Consider the following 13,792-nt stretch of genomic DNA (forward strand, 5'->3'; position numbering starts at 1 on the left):
GTGGGTGGAGCAGAGCATACAGCAAGAACAGTGAGTGGAACAGAGGTAAGGATCAGTGGGTGGAATATAAGACAGCATCAAGGAGTGGAATATAGAACAGCATCAGTGGGTGGAACATTAGAAAGGATGAGTAGGTGGAACATAGGACAGCATTAGTGGATGGAACATCTGACAGGATCAGTGGGTAGAACACAAGACAGCATTAGTGGATGGATCATCTAACTGGAACAGTGGCTGGAACACAGGACACCATCAGTGAGTAGAATATAGAAGAGCACTAGTGGGTGGAACATAGGACTGCATCAGCAGGTGGAGCATGGGCAACACCGGTGGGTGGATCATAAGAGAGCAGCAGTGGGTGGAATATAGGACAGCAGTAGTGGGTGCCAGAGATGACATGACCAATGGGTGGAACATAAGACAGCTGTGAGTGGAAGAAAGGGCAGAACCAGAGGGTAAAAAAGAAAGGATAAGTAGGTGGAGTAAAGGACAGAGCTTTTATGTGGCACACAAGACTGGACCTAATGCATGGAGTAGGAATAGGACTCATGGATGAAACACATTATGGTCAATGAATGGAAGTGAATATAATGAAAAAATTGAATTACTAAATGGGAACAGAATGCACAAAATCAGGTGGGTGAAAAAAGTAGGGGCAGTAAATTGAGAGAAGAGGCCTAGTATATGAAACAGAAGAAAGAACCCATGGGAGAAGACTGTGGGTAGAGTACGTGTAATAGACTTCAGGTCAAGCAAATTAAAGAGAAAACGTGACCAATATGTGGAAAAAAGAAATAGATGATGGAACAGATTATAGAACTAGTGGGGAGAACAGAAGAGATCAGTGAGTGGAACAGATATGAGGACCAATGAGTGGAACACATGAAAGGACTAATGAGTGAAACAAATAAGAGGACCAATGTCTCTTAAAAAGACCACAATTAAGCATATATTTTGAGAGAGCAGAGCAGAGGTCTGGACACAGCACAAATAATGCAAATAATGCTGCCATAAAGATTCAACCACCAGTGCTGCTAAACAATATGGGTGAATTGCAGGAGTTAGAGTGACTAATAAAAAAAACTTAAATTCTAAACCACTTTCTCCAGTTAAAGTTTCTGCACAGAGCAATGGAATGGGGATAAAAACCCATTTTCTACACTTTTTTATATAAAATACCATTTTCTACACTTTTTTTATGTCATTTTTGTCTGAAACTCTTATTCTATCAAATTATATGATCTAATATCACTACTGTTTAGGGTTTTCCATGATAAGAATTCAATATGTGCCCTCTATTTTTTTGCTGTTGCATGTAAATACAATCACCATTTTCTTATGCAAGAACATATTTGAAAGAATCCAAGAAACTATCAATAAGATACAAACAAAAGGTCCTCCACAAAAAAGAAACTGGATTAAGGAAAGCGTATAACTACATACCTTCAAGCATTACCATACTGAGAATCCATGCCTATCCTTGTTAATTCACCACCCATACATTCACTTTTATCTTTCTATGTAATATTTCCAACACATCACTTCATGCAGGGCTTCTCAACCTTGTTTACTTCATTTCACATTCTTAAGTCTGCTTGATCCTCACAGCATAATGAATTAAATTTTGCCAGTATTCTTCTGTTACTAACCATTATTCACTGAAAGGAAGGAAAATGAAAATTTTTCTACACAAACACATGATTATTTTTTTTCATACACATCTAACTTATCCCACGTTAGCGAGGTTGCGAAAAACACATGATAAGTATAGCAAAACAAATGTAGTGACATTCTAATAACATGTAATTCAAGTGATCTACAAAACAATTTGAATACCATAATACATAGGCACTAGATGTGAGTATATAAACAAATATTTGCCTTTGCTTACTGCTTCATGTCTCTCAAACTAGATGTGAGTATATAAACAAATATTAGCCTTTGCTTATTGCTTCATGTCTCTCAAAGTACATGCTGAGTACAACACCACAGTTATAAGGTACCTTTTCATAAAATAATCATTGCAGTTGTTGCTTACGACAGAGATATGTTAAATTTTTCTAATCAGAAAAGTGCCATAGCACACTAGTAACAGTTATGGCACAATGGTTGTGAAGTAATGACTTACTGTATCATTATCGCAAATATACATACCTACACAGCTTTCCATATATATATATATATATATATATACATTCGGCATTTCCCGCATTAACAAGGTAGCGGTAAGAACAGAGGACTGAGCCTTAAAGGTAATATCCTCACTTGGCCCCCTTCTCTGTTCTTCCTTTTGGAAAATAAAAAACTGGAGGAGAGGATTTCCAGTCACTCGCTCTCACCCCTTTTAGTCACCTACAACAAACAGGGTGTCAGACAAGTGCAAAACAAGGTCATCAATTAGGACAACTAAATGAGCTGTGAGAAATCATAATTGGTTCGCTAAGGAGCAATTTTTGTGGTCATCTCCAACATGAAGTTTTTTCATGTGCATAATATGAAACATTAGTCTTAAATATCTAGTTACATAATCTTAAAACCAGTTAGTCTGTGATTTTGATGATATTAAAGTCTGTTTCTTTAATTTTAATGGAATCCAGAGTCCAAAGGCATAGTATGGGAATATTTGTTACAATCTTATAAAATTTAGTACCTACACAGTTGATATTACACATCTGTGTACCATAACCATTTAACTGAAGGCAATAACCTTAAAATTACTAATAACTACGCATCTAAATCAAAATGAAACACTTGTGAAAACCAAGAACGCAGGCTAAATAAGCAGAATTCAAAATCTAAGAATTGTGTGATCTACTGGGTTCTGGATTTGTCTCCTGTGGCCCATTCTCTTCTCTTAGTACAATCTTCCACTGCGATGTCCAAACTTCTGGTCTCATGTTATTTCCATATACCTGACCAAGGATAAGGACAAAGATTTTCAATCAAAATCTCAATGAGTAACTGGGTGTGAAGGGTGATTAATTACCTCTGGTCTCATATCATTTCTAAGTATCTCAATTAGGAAAAGGATGAGATTTGTGACCAAATCTCAATATGTAAATAAGTATGAAGCGTGACATAAATATTTTTTAGGCAATTTTCTTAAAAGCAATTAAAAGGTATTCCTGGGAACTATGTCACAACTAACATTTCCCTTTTCCTACATTCATGAAAGGAGGTCAAATGTACAGCCTTTTCTAAACATTTCACGTGGAAACCATCTTCATGCATGAAAAGTCTGTGTTGCTGGATAACAAACACTTGAAAAATTACCTTGGCATATTGCTGTGCACGTTATATGTGCAAATTACTTGCACAACGAAATACAACTGTGTGATAAGAAAGTGCAAAATTATGCACAAACAGATATGCATATGTAGAGGTGATAAAGATTCTGATAAAGGTAAGGAAGGAAACTTTAAACAGACTGGGAAAATTGTAATATTTCACGTGTTCATGGCTGACTGCAAGTGTATGCATTTAAGATTTTGTCATGACACTTGTTTCATCACTTTAATATGGAGTGCTGCACATACATACATATATATATAAAAAAAAGAAAATTTATGCATCAGGATCAACATGCAGAACAAATCCTTTTACTCATTCATAGTGGGGAAATTGTATGTCAGCCAGCATGAGTCAGTCTTACAAGTTGCATCCTTCCATTCTCAGTACCAGAGGGTTACAAAGGTGGCAAATCATATCATCTGCCTTCTAAGACTATACAACGCACCATGCTGCCAGGTATTTTTCCACAAATAAAACATGATGCATGAAAACCAATTTCAAATGATATTTTTTTTCCTGGGTGATGATAATTTTTTTCTTGGGTGTACACTGAATGATCTTCCCAATTAAGGGTATGGCAAACATCATTTGGATACAAACATAATTAATTAGCGATAACTGCTTATTTCTTTTTTTCATAACCAATTGCCTTTCCAACATTTGAGACAGAGCATCAGGAATAGAATCTCATACTGTCGTGTATAATGTACTGAAACTCATATCGTTTCTATATACTCCATATCATGCCAGCACACCCTGGTCAGCCCTCTCATTCAGACTAAACTTATTACCTATCTATCCATCCATCTATCTATCATCATTAATCCTATTCCCAATCCATAAGGAAAATGAAGTATATACAGGATCATATAGCAATAATACACACTTTCAATCTATGAGCAGTGTATTAAATTGAATCATGAAATTCCTGACTTACATAAAGTACTACTTTTTCTATTTGTACACTAATTGAGTTGTGAGACCAATATTTCCATTCATGCCACCTCTATGCACAAAACACTTTCATTTCATCCTGAGACATCTGAAATAACCTTAGCCCAATATAATTCTCTCTGCAGTATCCATCTCTTATGCAGTCTACCTCTCTTCCCTGTGTTAGAATTGCCCTCTGCCAGTGGCCTGTTATGGGTGACACACTAAAGGCTGAGAAGTGGCAATGGAGTTCACTAGTTATAGAGATTCTATTCCAGTTGGAAACAGGCATCTGAGATAGACAGACAGACAAATAGTTATTAACTCTCCTGACTAAATTCTCACCTTCCATCCATTCTACATGACCACACCACACCAAAAGACTTTCATCCCAGCACCCTGCTAATTGTTTTTTTTTTAAACCAATATCCCTCTCTCAATTTCACTGTTCATATGTTTGCTAATTTCAACTATATATTATCACTGGAGACAAGGATAAAGCAATTTACAGTGAGAAGGGAGATTGGGAACCCTATCCTCTTTTATTATCATGTTTTAAAAAGGAAGGAATTCCTAGGAAATTATATGGGAGGGTATTGATTGAGAGGGTGAAAGCATGTACAGGGCATAACACTGAGAAAGAGCAGTGTGGTTTCAAAGTGGTGGAGGATGTGTGGACTAGGTGTTTGCTTTGAGGAATGTATGAGAGAAATACTTAAAAAAGCAAATGGATTTGTATGTAGCATTTATGGATCTGGAGAAGGTATTTATGGATCTGGAGAAGGCATATGATAAGAGTTGATAGAGATGCTCTGTGGAAGGTATTAAGAATATATGGTGTGGGAGGCTAGTTGCTAGAAGCAGTAAAAAGTTTTTATCGAGGATGTAAGGCAGTGTACGAGTAGGAAGAGAGGAAAGTGATTGGTTCTCAGTGAATGTCTTTGGGGCAGGGGTGCATGATGCCTCCATGGTTGTTTAATTTGTTTATGGATGGGGTTGCTAGGGAGATGAAAGCAAGTTTTGGAGAAAGGGGCAAGTATGCACTCTGTTGTGGATGAAAGGACTTGTGAAGTGAGTCAGTTGTTGTTCGCTGATGATACAGCACTGGTGGCTGATTCTGGTTAGAAACTGCAGAAGCTGGTGACTGAGTTTGGTAAACTGAGCGAAAGAAGAAAGCTGAGTAAATGTGAATAAGAGCACGGTTATTAGGTACAGGAGGGTTGAAGGAAAAGTCAATTGGGAGGTAAGTTTGAATGGAGAAAAACTGGAGGAAGTGAAGTGTTTAAGATATCTGGGAGTGGATTTGGCAGCAGATGGAACCATGGTAGACTAAGTCAGTTACAGGGTGGGGAGGGGGCGAAAGTTGTGGGGGCATTGAAAAATGTGCGGAAGGCAAGAGCATTATCTTGGAAAGCAAAAATGGGTATGTTTGAAGGAATTGTGGTTCCAACAATGTTATATGGTTGCGAGGCATGTTGGAAATGAGATGTTTGAGGACAATATGTGGTGTGAGGTGGTTTGATCGTGTAAGTAATGAAAGGGTAAGAGAGATGTGTGGTAATAAAAAGAGTGTGGTTGAGAGAACAGAAGAGGGTGTTTTGAAATGGTATGGTCACATGGAGAGAATGAGTAAGGAAAGATTGACAAAGGAGGATACATGTGTCAGAGGTGGAGGGAACGAGGAGAAGTGGGAGACCAAATTGGAGGTGGAAGGATGGAGTGAAAAAGATTTTGAGCAATTGGGGCCTGAACATACAGGAGGGTGAAAGGCGTGCAAGGAATAGAGTGAATTGGAACGATGTGATATTCCGGGGTTGACGTGCAGTCAGTGGGTTGAACCAGGGCATGTGAAGCATCTGGGTTAAACCATGAAAAGACTTATGGGGCCTGGATGTGGAAAGGGAGCTGTGGTTTCAGTGCATTATACATGACAGCTAGAGAATGAATGTGAACGAATGTGGCCTTTGTTGTCTTTTCCTAGCGCTACCTCGTGCGCATGCAGGGGGAGGGGGGTTGTCATTTCATGTGTGGTGGGGTGGTGACGGGAATGAATAAAGGCAGCAAGTATGAATTGTGTACATGTGTATATATGTATATGTCTGTGTATGTATATATATGTATACGTTGAAATGTATAGGTATGTATATGGGCGTGTGGACGTGTATGTATATACATGTGTATGTGGGTGGGATGGGCCATTCTTTCGTCTGTTTCCTTGGGCTACCTCACTAATGCGGGAGACTGCGACAAAGTATAGTAAATAAATACATAAAAGGGAAGGATAGGAGGAAAAGCCATGTGAGGTTTTGTCAATGAAGGTTTATGCTAGGGTGTCTGACTGTATGTTGTAATTACGATAAAAGATGGGACAGATAGGTAATATGCTCGATTAGAGAAACCTTGATGTTCCAGTTCTAAGTGAAACATAGCTTGAAGTGGGTAGAAATGGCTCAGGAATTTTCAGGGGAAGCAGAAAAAATACCTAGCATTCACCCTATGATCCTCTGCCAGTTACATAGCCTGCACTAAAAAAGAGATAACTAACCTTACAAACTAGATCAATTACATTCCTCTTGGAGAGCTCCTGGTGGGCCCTCTCTCCCCAGCGGTACTCACGGGTGGGTGGATCTGTTGCTGTGTCCTGAGTAATATCTATATATTTCTGTTTGACAAATTCCTAGAAAAGTATAAAATATAACTTTAGTTTTTGTAATCATCTTTATACACTTCACATATAAATGCACATAATCATCTTTATTTCTAGGGCATAACATACATGTAATAACAGCATGTAACACTACAGAAAAAAAAAAGAAAAAAAAGAAAGAGAAATTGTAAATGATGTACCACTTCATCTCACCTGATATATAAGTTTTGAAACGTTTCCAAATACTGGATGAACTTCTTTTGTGTCTACATCAACACTGAGCTTTTTCAGGTATTCTCGCATAGGACCTTAAAACAAAGAACAGCAGATAAAATACAAAAAGTCAATGGAGAAAGTTATCTTGCAAGTTTCCAATGTACAGCACATCAGACTTAAACTAATGAGATGTGCAAAATGACCAACATTTGTTCTCTACCTCAAAAAAGGAGGGAAAACAGTCTGTAAGTTTTATATAATCATGTGAGCTGCACAAATACAGGGCAAACAGAATGAAAGAATTTGAAAACAACATTAAAGGAGCTACTACTTAAGGTTCTCACCTTCCTGCATTACCTCTCCAGTCATAAATATGGCAGTCAGTATTGCTGTAAGAAGGCCCATCTTGGCAGTTTCATTATTTGATGAATTGTCATTATCAGAGTAGCTGGTACCAAGGTTGTTGATCAAGATGAAATTATTTTTCTTTTTTAATGCAACTACTCTGTAAGCATAAACCTGCAAAAAATTAAATATGTATATTAGACAAATGTTTCAGTTTTGTGACAGGTGCAAGCTACAAGGAAAATCATGTTTCTCACCAATCAGTTAAAGATACCTGAACATCCAAATAAATAGGTCAGACAACACCATATCAAATTTACATATCTAGCTTTATGCACCTACTCCATCCCATGTACTATAAAATGAAATGAGAGTAAACAGAAAATGTGCTAATGACTTGAATTTATTATTTTTCATACATATTCACCATTTCCTGCATCTGTGAGGCAACATCAGGAGCATACAAAGAAGTGGCCTCACTTGTACACATCATCATATCCTTACCTTTTTCAACATAACTGCTGCTTCTGCCATAACTGCAGAGAAATGTCGTCCATGTTCTTTCAACACAATTTTGCGGATATCTGCTCTCCTTACAGGTATCTGAAAAAATTTTGGAATCTCTGTACAAAGTTAAAGTTACAGACAAGTCTTTCTAATATTCTGCATCCATTTCTATTTATCTATCATCATGAAACCTACTCCCAGTTCCATAGCATGAATAGGCACATACAGTTCTTTCAGTCACTTAGGCATATCCTTAACCCATGCCCACTGAGTTAAAAGTGAACCTTAGACTAAAATCACAATGTAATGGAATTTAAGGATTTTTCCATTAGGTCCTAATATTGATCTGATGAGGTACAAAGGATCCATCAAAATAGGGTTTCACTGTGTTGTACCCCTAAGTATATGCACAATGTCAAAATACAGGTAAGTGTACACAAATTAAGAATAACAGAACCAATGACTAATAAATTCTGTCTTGGCAAAATTCTAACAAAATTGTCCAGATTTTTGATCAGTTCTTTTTATGATGCACAATACTATTTTCATTTCATTCTGTACTTTTTCGTATATGTGATACTTATACCAATAAAGCAAACAAACAAAACAGTCCAAGTGAGCCTCTGCCCTATGGTCCAGAGAGGGAACCTGTTTGAGATGTAATAACTATCTATAACTGTGGTATATGTCATTATATTATACTTTGTCGCTGCCTCCTGCGTTAGTGAGGTAGCGCTAGAAAACAGACGAAAGAATGGCCCAACCCACCCACATACACATGTATATACATACAAGTCCACACATGCAAATATACATACCTATACATCTAAACGTATACATATATGTACACACACACACATATACATATATGGTTTACCCCAGACGCTTCACATGCCCTGGTTCAATCCATTGACAGCACGTTGACCCTGGTATACCACATCGTTCCAATTCACTCTATTCCTTGCACGCCTTTCACCCTCCTGCATGTTCAAGCCCTGATCACTCAAAATCTTTTTCACTCCATCTTTCCACCTCCAATTTGGTCTTCCACTTCTTCTTCCCTCCACCTCTGACAAATATAACCTCTTGGTCAATCTTTCCTCACTCATTCTCTCCATGTGACCAAACCATTTCAAAACACCCTCTTCTGCTCTCTTAACAACACTCTTTTTATTACCACACATCTGTCTTACCCTATTATTACTTACTCGATCAAACCACCTCACACCACATGTCCTCAAACATCTCATTTCCAGCACATCCACCCTCCTCCGCACAACTCTTATCTATAGCCCACACAAAAGCAAGGAATCTTTGTGAATGAACTATGAACTAGATCAGAATTTGGCAAATACTTGTTGATTTTTCACTGTAGTCAGTGACTTGGCTTATTCTGCATTTTTCTTCCATGTCACAAACCAGTAAATGAGCTGTCCACATACTCAATACTGATAGATACTTTATATATACTGATCAGAATCCTTTCAGTAATATCATGAGTAGAGATGCTCCTCAACTTATGATGGGGTTACGTTCCGATAAATCCACTGGAGGTTGAAAATACATTTAATACTGTACACCTAACCTATTGATCACTATGCATAGCTTAGCATATCCTACCTGAAATGTTCTCAGAACACTTTAATTACCCTACATTTGGACAAAATCATCTAACACAATGCCTATTTTATGAGAAAGTGTTTCTTTGCTGTGAACTTCCTTGGTGCCTCATGTATAACTTCATGCTGAGCAATTATCTTTAATTTCATCTCAAGAGTAACTGCCTTCCTCTTCTTCTTGCCAGAAGTAGGAGAAACAGATGGGCATTTTGTAAACATGACAATGCAAAAAAACCAAAACACAAAATACAAGAAATGCAAGCAACACAGTACACTGTAGAGCAAGGGTTGTTTGCATTTGTGATCACATGGCTGACTGAAAGCTGTGGCTCCCTGCCACAGTGCAGCATCATGAGAGAGTATTGTACCACATATTGCTTGCCCAGGAAATTATCAAAATTCAAAATTTGAAGTATGGTTTCTAATAAATGCGTATCACTATCGCACCAAGTATAGTAGAAATTTCAATGTAATTATGATGACGTATGGGAAATAATTCACTTACACCATTATCACAATTACAGCACTGACTGCAAAGAGTTTTGTAAAAAATGATGATGTTCTTGTAACATTATAAAACAGATTCTGTTAGTTGTACATAAAAGAACCAAATCAACACTCAATATGAAGATCATACAGCTGCTGGTCTCTGACATAGAAGAAAAGATAGGTAAAGCCAAGCTGCAACCCAAATAAATAGTATCTACCGAATTTCAATTATCAAAAGCACCATTTACATAATTATGACCTGTGTTTTTATAAATTTAATATTTCACCTTTTATTCTTGATAAATGTACTTTCTGGATTATGTTACATCATTAAAACACCATTAAAACTTAAAACACCATTAAAACTTAATAACATTCACTTAATGCTAGGTATATAAAAAACAGAAATCCTCTGAATGGGGATACAGAACAATTGTTGGTAATTCTCGTAGATCAAAATCAGTAATAGATGCCACTGAGCTCAAGCAGGATCTGTGCAAAGGCTCCTATGTTAGGTATCCATGTTTCTCCATGACCAGAGATAACCTATCAAATGGTAGCTGAAAGAAACAAGTTCTCTGAAAACAGCAGAAAAGGTTGAAAAGCTATAAAAAAGTTGCGAGTTAAAAAGATGGCAGCCATAGGGCTCCATGAATAGAAAACCTCCCTCCATGTTATAAGGGTAAGAACAAATGGGTAATCACACATACAATTAAACACACACACAAAGGACAGTTTATTATGTTTCCTTGAGAAACACTGTATAACAGAGCATCTTATAGCTCTTTCAGATAAGAAATGCCATGTTATAAAATGTTCAACGACATTCAACAAAGTGTATCTATCAACATTAGGTTACAGAATAAATGAATGTCTATCGATTTCAAATAATATCAAAAGATTTTATGTATACCTTCTTAGACTCGGCTGTTAACAAGTAGTTGCAAACAAGACCAGCATATTTGGTTCTAGCCTCAGATGACAGCTGGCTTTTCCTCTGAGACTGGCTCTGAGTTTCTTCTTCCTCATCATTCTCATCACTCTCATGCTGTGTGTAGTTTATCTATAATAAACAATAATAACATTATTTTTCATACAAAGCAAAAGGGTCCTTTGGTGGTACAACTCTAGATGAACATGAAGGAATCATGGAGAAACATGATAACGAATCAGATAATCAGTAGAGGAACATTGGTTCAAAGCAAGGTTGTTGAACTGGTGGAGCACATACCCTTGAGGGTGTATTAATTATCTCCAATGGATGAATGAGTAGTTAATTAATCCTGTGATGATAACAGTTGTAGCCACTGATACTAAGGACTTCATTCTTGGAAAAGTTGTAGAGATAAGCTTCATATGAAAATAACAAGAAGGCTAGTTTCTTATGAGTTCCCTTGCAGACACAATAGGTAAACAAACATTATGTGATCATTTAGCAGAAATCTATAATTTAGGATGAGAGTACGCTTGAAAAAGCTAGAAAAGTCACAATTAAAAGAATGCACCATGATGAAGACGTTATTACATAACTGTACATTGTTGCTGGTTTTACTGTTTTTAATCATGAACTTTCAGTAAATGTAATGGTGTGGTTGATATAAAGTCTGTACCAGAACAGAAAATAATGGCCACTTTTATCAGTAAATGACGGTATTTAGATATTGTGAAAACAGTCGGGACAATAAGGGACTTGAGGTTCAAGATCTAGTGAGCAAGAAGCTTGTTTCTTTCCTGGTCTAGTTCCTTAACCTTAAACAGCAGAACACATCAATCAATGTGCTCTTAGGCAGCAGTGGCACACATTAATTGAAAGGTAAAAATTCATGTCCCTGTTTAACCATCCAGCAGACTCACAGCATCATAAGTAGCACACAGATATTTCATTTGTTCACATCCACTCTTGAGCTGTTATATATAATACATCTCAAGACCAAAGCATCTATTCACAGCCAAGTACCAAAGACTTTTCTGTGATTTCCCCACACCACTTCGTATACTTTAGTTCAACCCACTGCCCCCTGTATAAATCACTTAATTTCATTCTATCTCAGACACACCACACACCCTCCCACATGTTCAAGCCTTGATAACTCATAGCCTCTTTCAATCCATTCTTCCATCTCTCTCTTGGCTTCCCACTTACTCCCATCACTTCTAATGCCTATGTCCTCTTAGACTGTCTCTCTTCAATGATAAATCCTTGTCCAAATCATTTAGGCCCATCCTGTTCACCTTTTTCAAGAATAATCAGCTTACTACCACACCTCTTTCTTACATTATCATTCCAAACAATAATAAATCCTCCTCACACCACATATTGTTCTTAAGCTTTTTATTTCCAAAACATCTACCTTTCTCCACTCTTTAGTATTTACAGCAACTTCCCTTTGCATCCACACAACACTGTTGGGAAACTATCCCATCAGACATCTCTTTGGCCTAACAGACCCTAATAACCACACAATCCTCAACACATCCAGGACATATGCTCAATCACCCACCATATCCTTCACTTTTGCTCACACAGTTCAATCCACTGTCACGTTCACACACAGGTATCTACAACATTTCACTTCCTCCAAGTTCTCTACTTTAAAGTTAGCTCTACATGCAACAACTCTCAGCTCCCTCCTTTCACTCTTTCTCCCAAACTCTGAAACCAGGTAGAGTTGTGCTATCTGCAAACAGCAACCCCGACCCTTAGCATACTGGAGACCTGCTCCTCTTTACAAGATCCTTGCATTTACTTCCCCTAATCAACCCATCACTGAAGAGATTAAACAAAGTGACAACACACATGCAGACCCACCTTTGCCTAGAACCACTCAACATCATACTTTCTTGTTCACACATGCCCCATTCTCTCTAGAAAAACTCCTTACTGCTTCCTGTAGCTTTCATCACCCAACTTATGTTTGGAAAATCTTCCAAAAGTCACCTTTATCAACCCTAACATACATTTTCTCTGTGTCCATAATGCAACACACAAACCCTACTCTTTCTCTCTGTATTTCTCACATAAATTATTCAGAGCAAACATCTGGTCTACACCTCCTCTACCACTCCTAATTCCAAACTGTTCCTCCCTGAAAACAAGAAGTTACGTACCTTAGGAGGAAGTCGAGGCATAATGTGTCTGCAGAGAGCCTTTCTTATTTCATCAGGTTATTTCTATGCCATATTAATAACTCCTGATCACAGTGGTCTGGGGGAAAAAAAAAGGTACTGGATTAGAAACCTTGTTCCTGGAAAGTGCTAAAACATATCTGTAGTCACAGTGCTTTCAATTTACAAAAACAGTATGGCCCCCCCCCCTTTTTTTTTTTGATAGTAGCTTCACATCAATGTTTGGAACGAGAATGGCATAGCTAGAGCACATCAAATTCACTCTAACACAGTTAATGTCGCACACAACAAAACCACTAAACCTCCATACAATACTTCATAGGAACGGGGAGCAAATCTGGACTTGAACCACGATTAATAACACCACACACAACTAAGCCACTTGTACCCTAGGAACACTACACTAGCACACAATCAAGACTTAAATCTAGTTTCGACGTGGGGATTAGAGGGGAAACAAAAAAACTAATACATTTACAGAAAATGAGTCGTGTATCTTGAGAAAGATTTCTGTTGTTCCTCTCCCGCGGCTTGTTGACCACCGTTGCCAACCCGGTGTTCAAACCTTCAGAAGATCATACCAAGACGCGCAACTTCCACACAAACCCTCACACTATTT

General features: G+C 37.6%; 1 protein-coding gene across 3 annotated transcripts; it reads right to left on the bottom strand.

The window, feature by feature from the left end:
* Positions 1-1,074: 1,074 nt before the first annotated feature.
* On the bottom strand, positions 1,075-13,785 carry LOC139763825 (non-structural maintenance of chromosomes element 3 homolog). 3 transcript variants are annotated; one of them, XM_071690141.1, is made up of 8 exons: positions 13,652-13,785; positions 13,156-13,252; positions 10,961-11,110; positions 7,937-8,035; positions 7,432-7,606; positions 7,085-7,179; positions 6,770-6,901; positions 1,075-1,658 (listed from the first exon to the last, which is right to left on the bottom strand). In XM_071690141.1, the coding sequence occupies exons 2-8, from the start codon at positions 13,174-13,176 to the stop codon at positions 1,656-1,658; spliced, it is 675 nt and encodes a 224-aa protein (XP_071546242.1). In that variant the 5' UTR covers positions 13,177-13,252; positions 13,652-13,785; the 3' UTR covers positions 1,075-1,655. The 3 variants fall into 3 exon arrangements, with proteins under 3 accessions (XP_071546242.1, XP_071546240.1, XP_071546241.1); XM_071690139.1 differs by lacking the exon at positions 1,075-1,658 and adding an exon at positions 1,681-2,912; XM_071690140.1 differs by lacking the exon at positions 1,075-1,658 and adding an exon at positions 1,681-2,912 and having other exon boundaries at positions 13,646-13,756.
* Between the last annotated feature and the right edge of the window lie 7 nt (positions 13,786-13,792).

Source organism: Panulirus ornatus, chromosome 48 (assembly GCF_036320965.1).
Source record: "Panulirus ornatus isolate Po-2019 chromosome 48, ASM3632096v1, whole genome shotgun sequence".
Taxonomy (NCBI): Eukaryota; Metazoa; Arthropoda; class Malacostraca; order Decapoda; family Palinuridae; genus Panulirus; species Panulirus ornatus.

What these genes read in the sequence shown, in the direction of transcription:
- LOC139763825 (XM_071690139.1), bottom strand. Translation starts at nt 13,176, where the DNA reads ATGCCTCGACTTCCTCCTAAG. An exon ending in TGGAGAGGTAATGCAGGAAG is followed by an intron (nt 7,180 to 7,431) that starts GTGAGAACCTTA and finishes CTTTGTTTTAAG; the next exon opens with GTCCTATGCGAGAATACCTG. An exon ending in TAATTGATCTAGTTTGTAAG is followed by an intron (nt 2,913 to 6,769) that starts GTTAGTTATCTC and finishes ATCCTTGGTCAG; the next exon opens with GTATATGGAAATAACATGAG.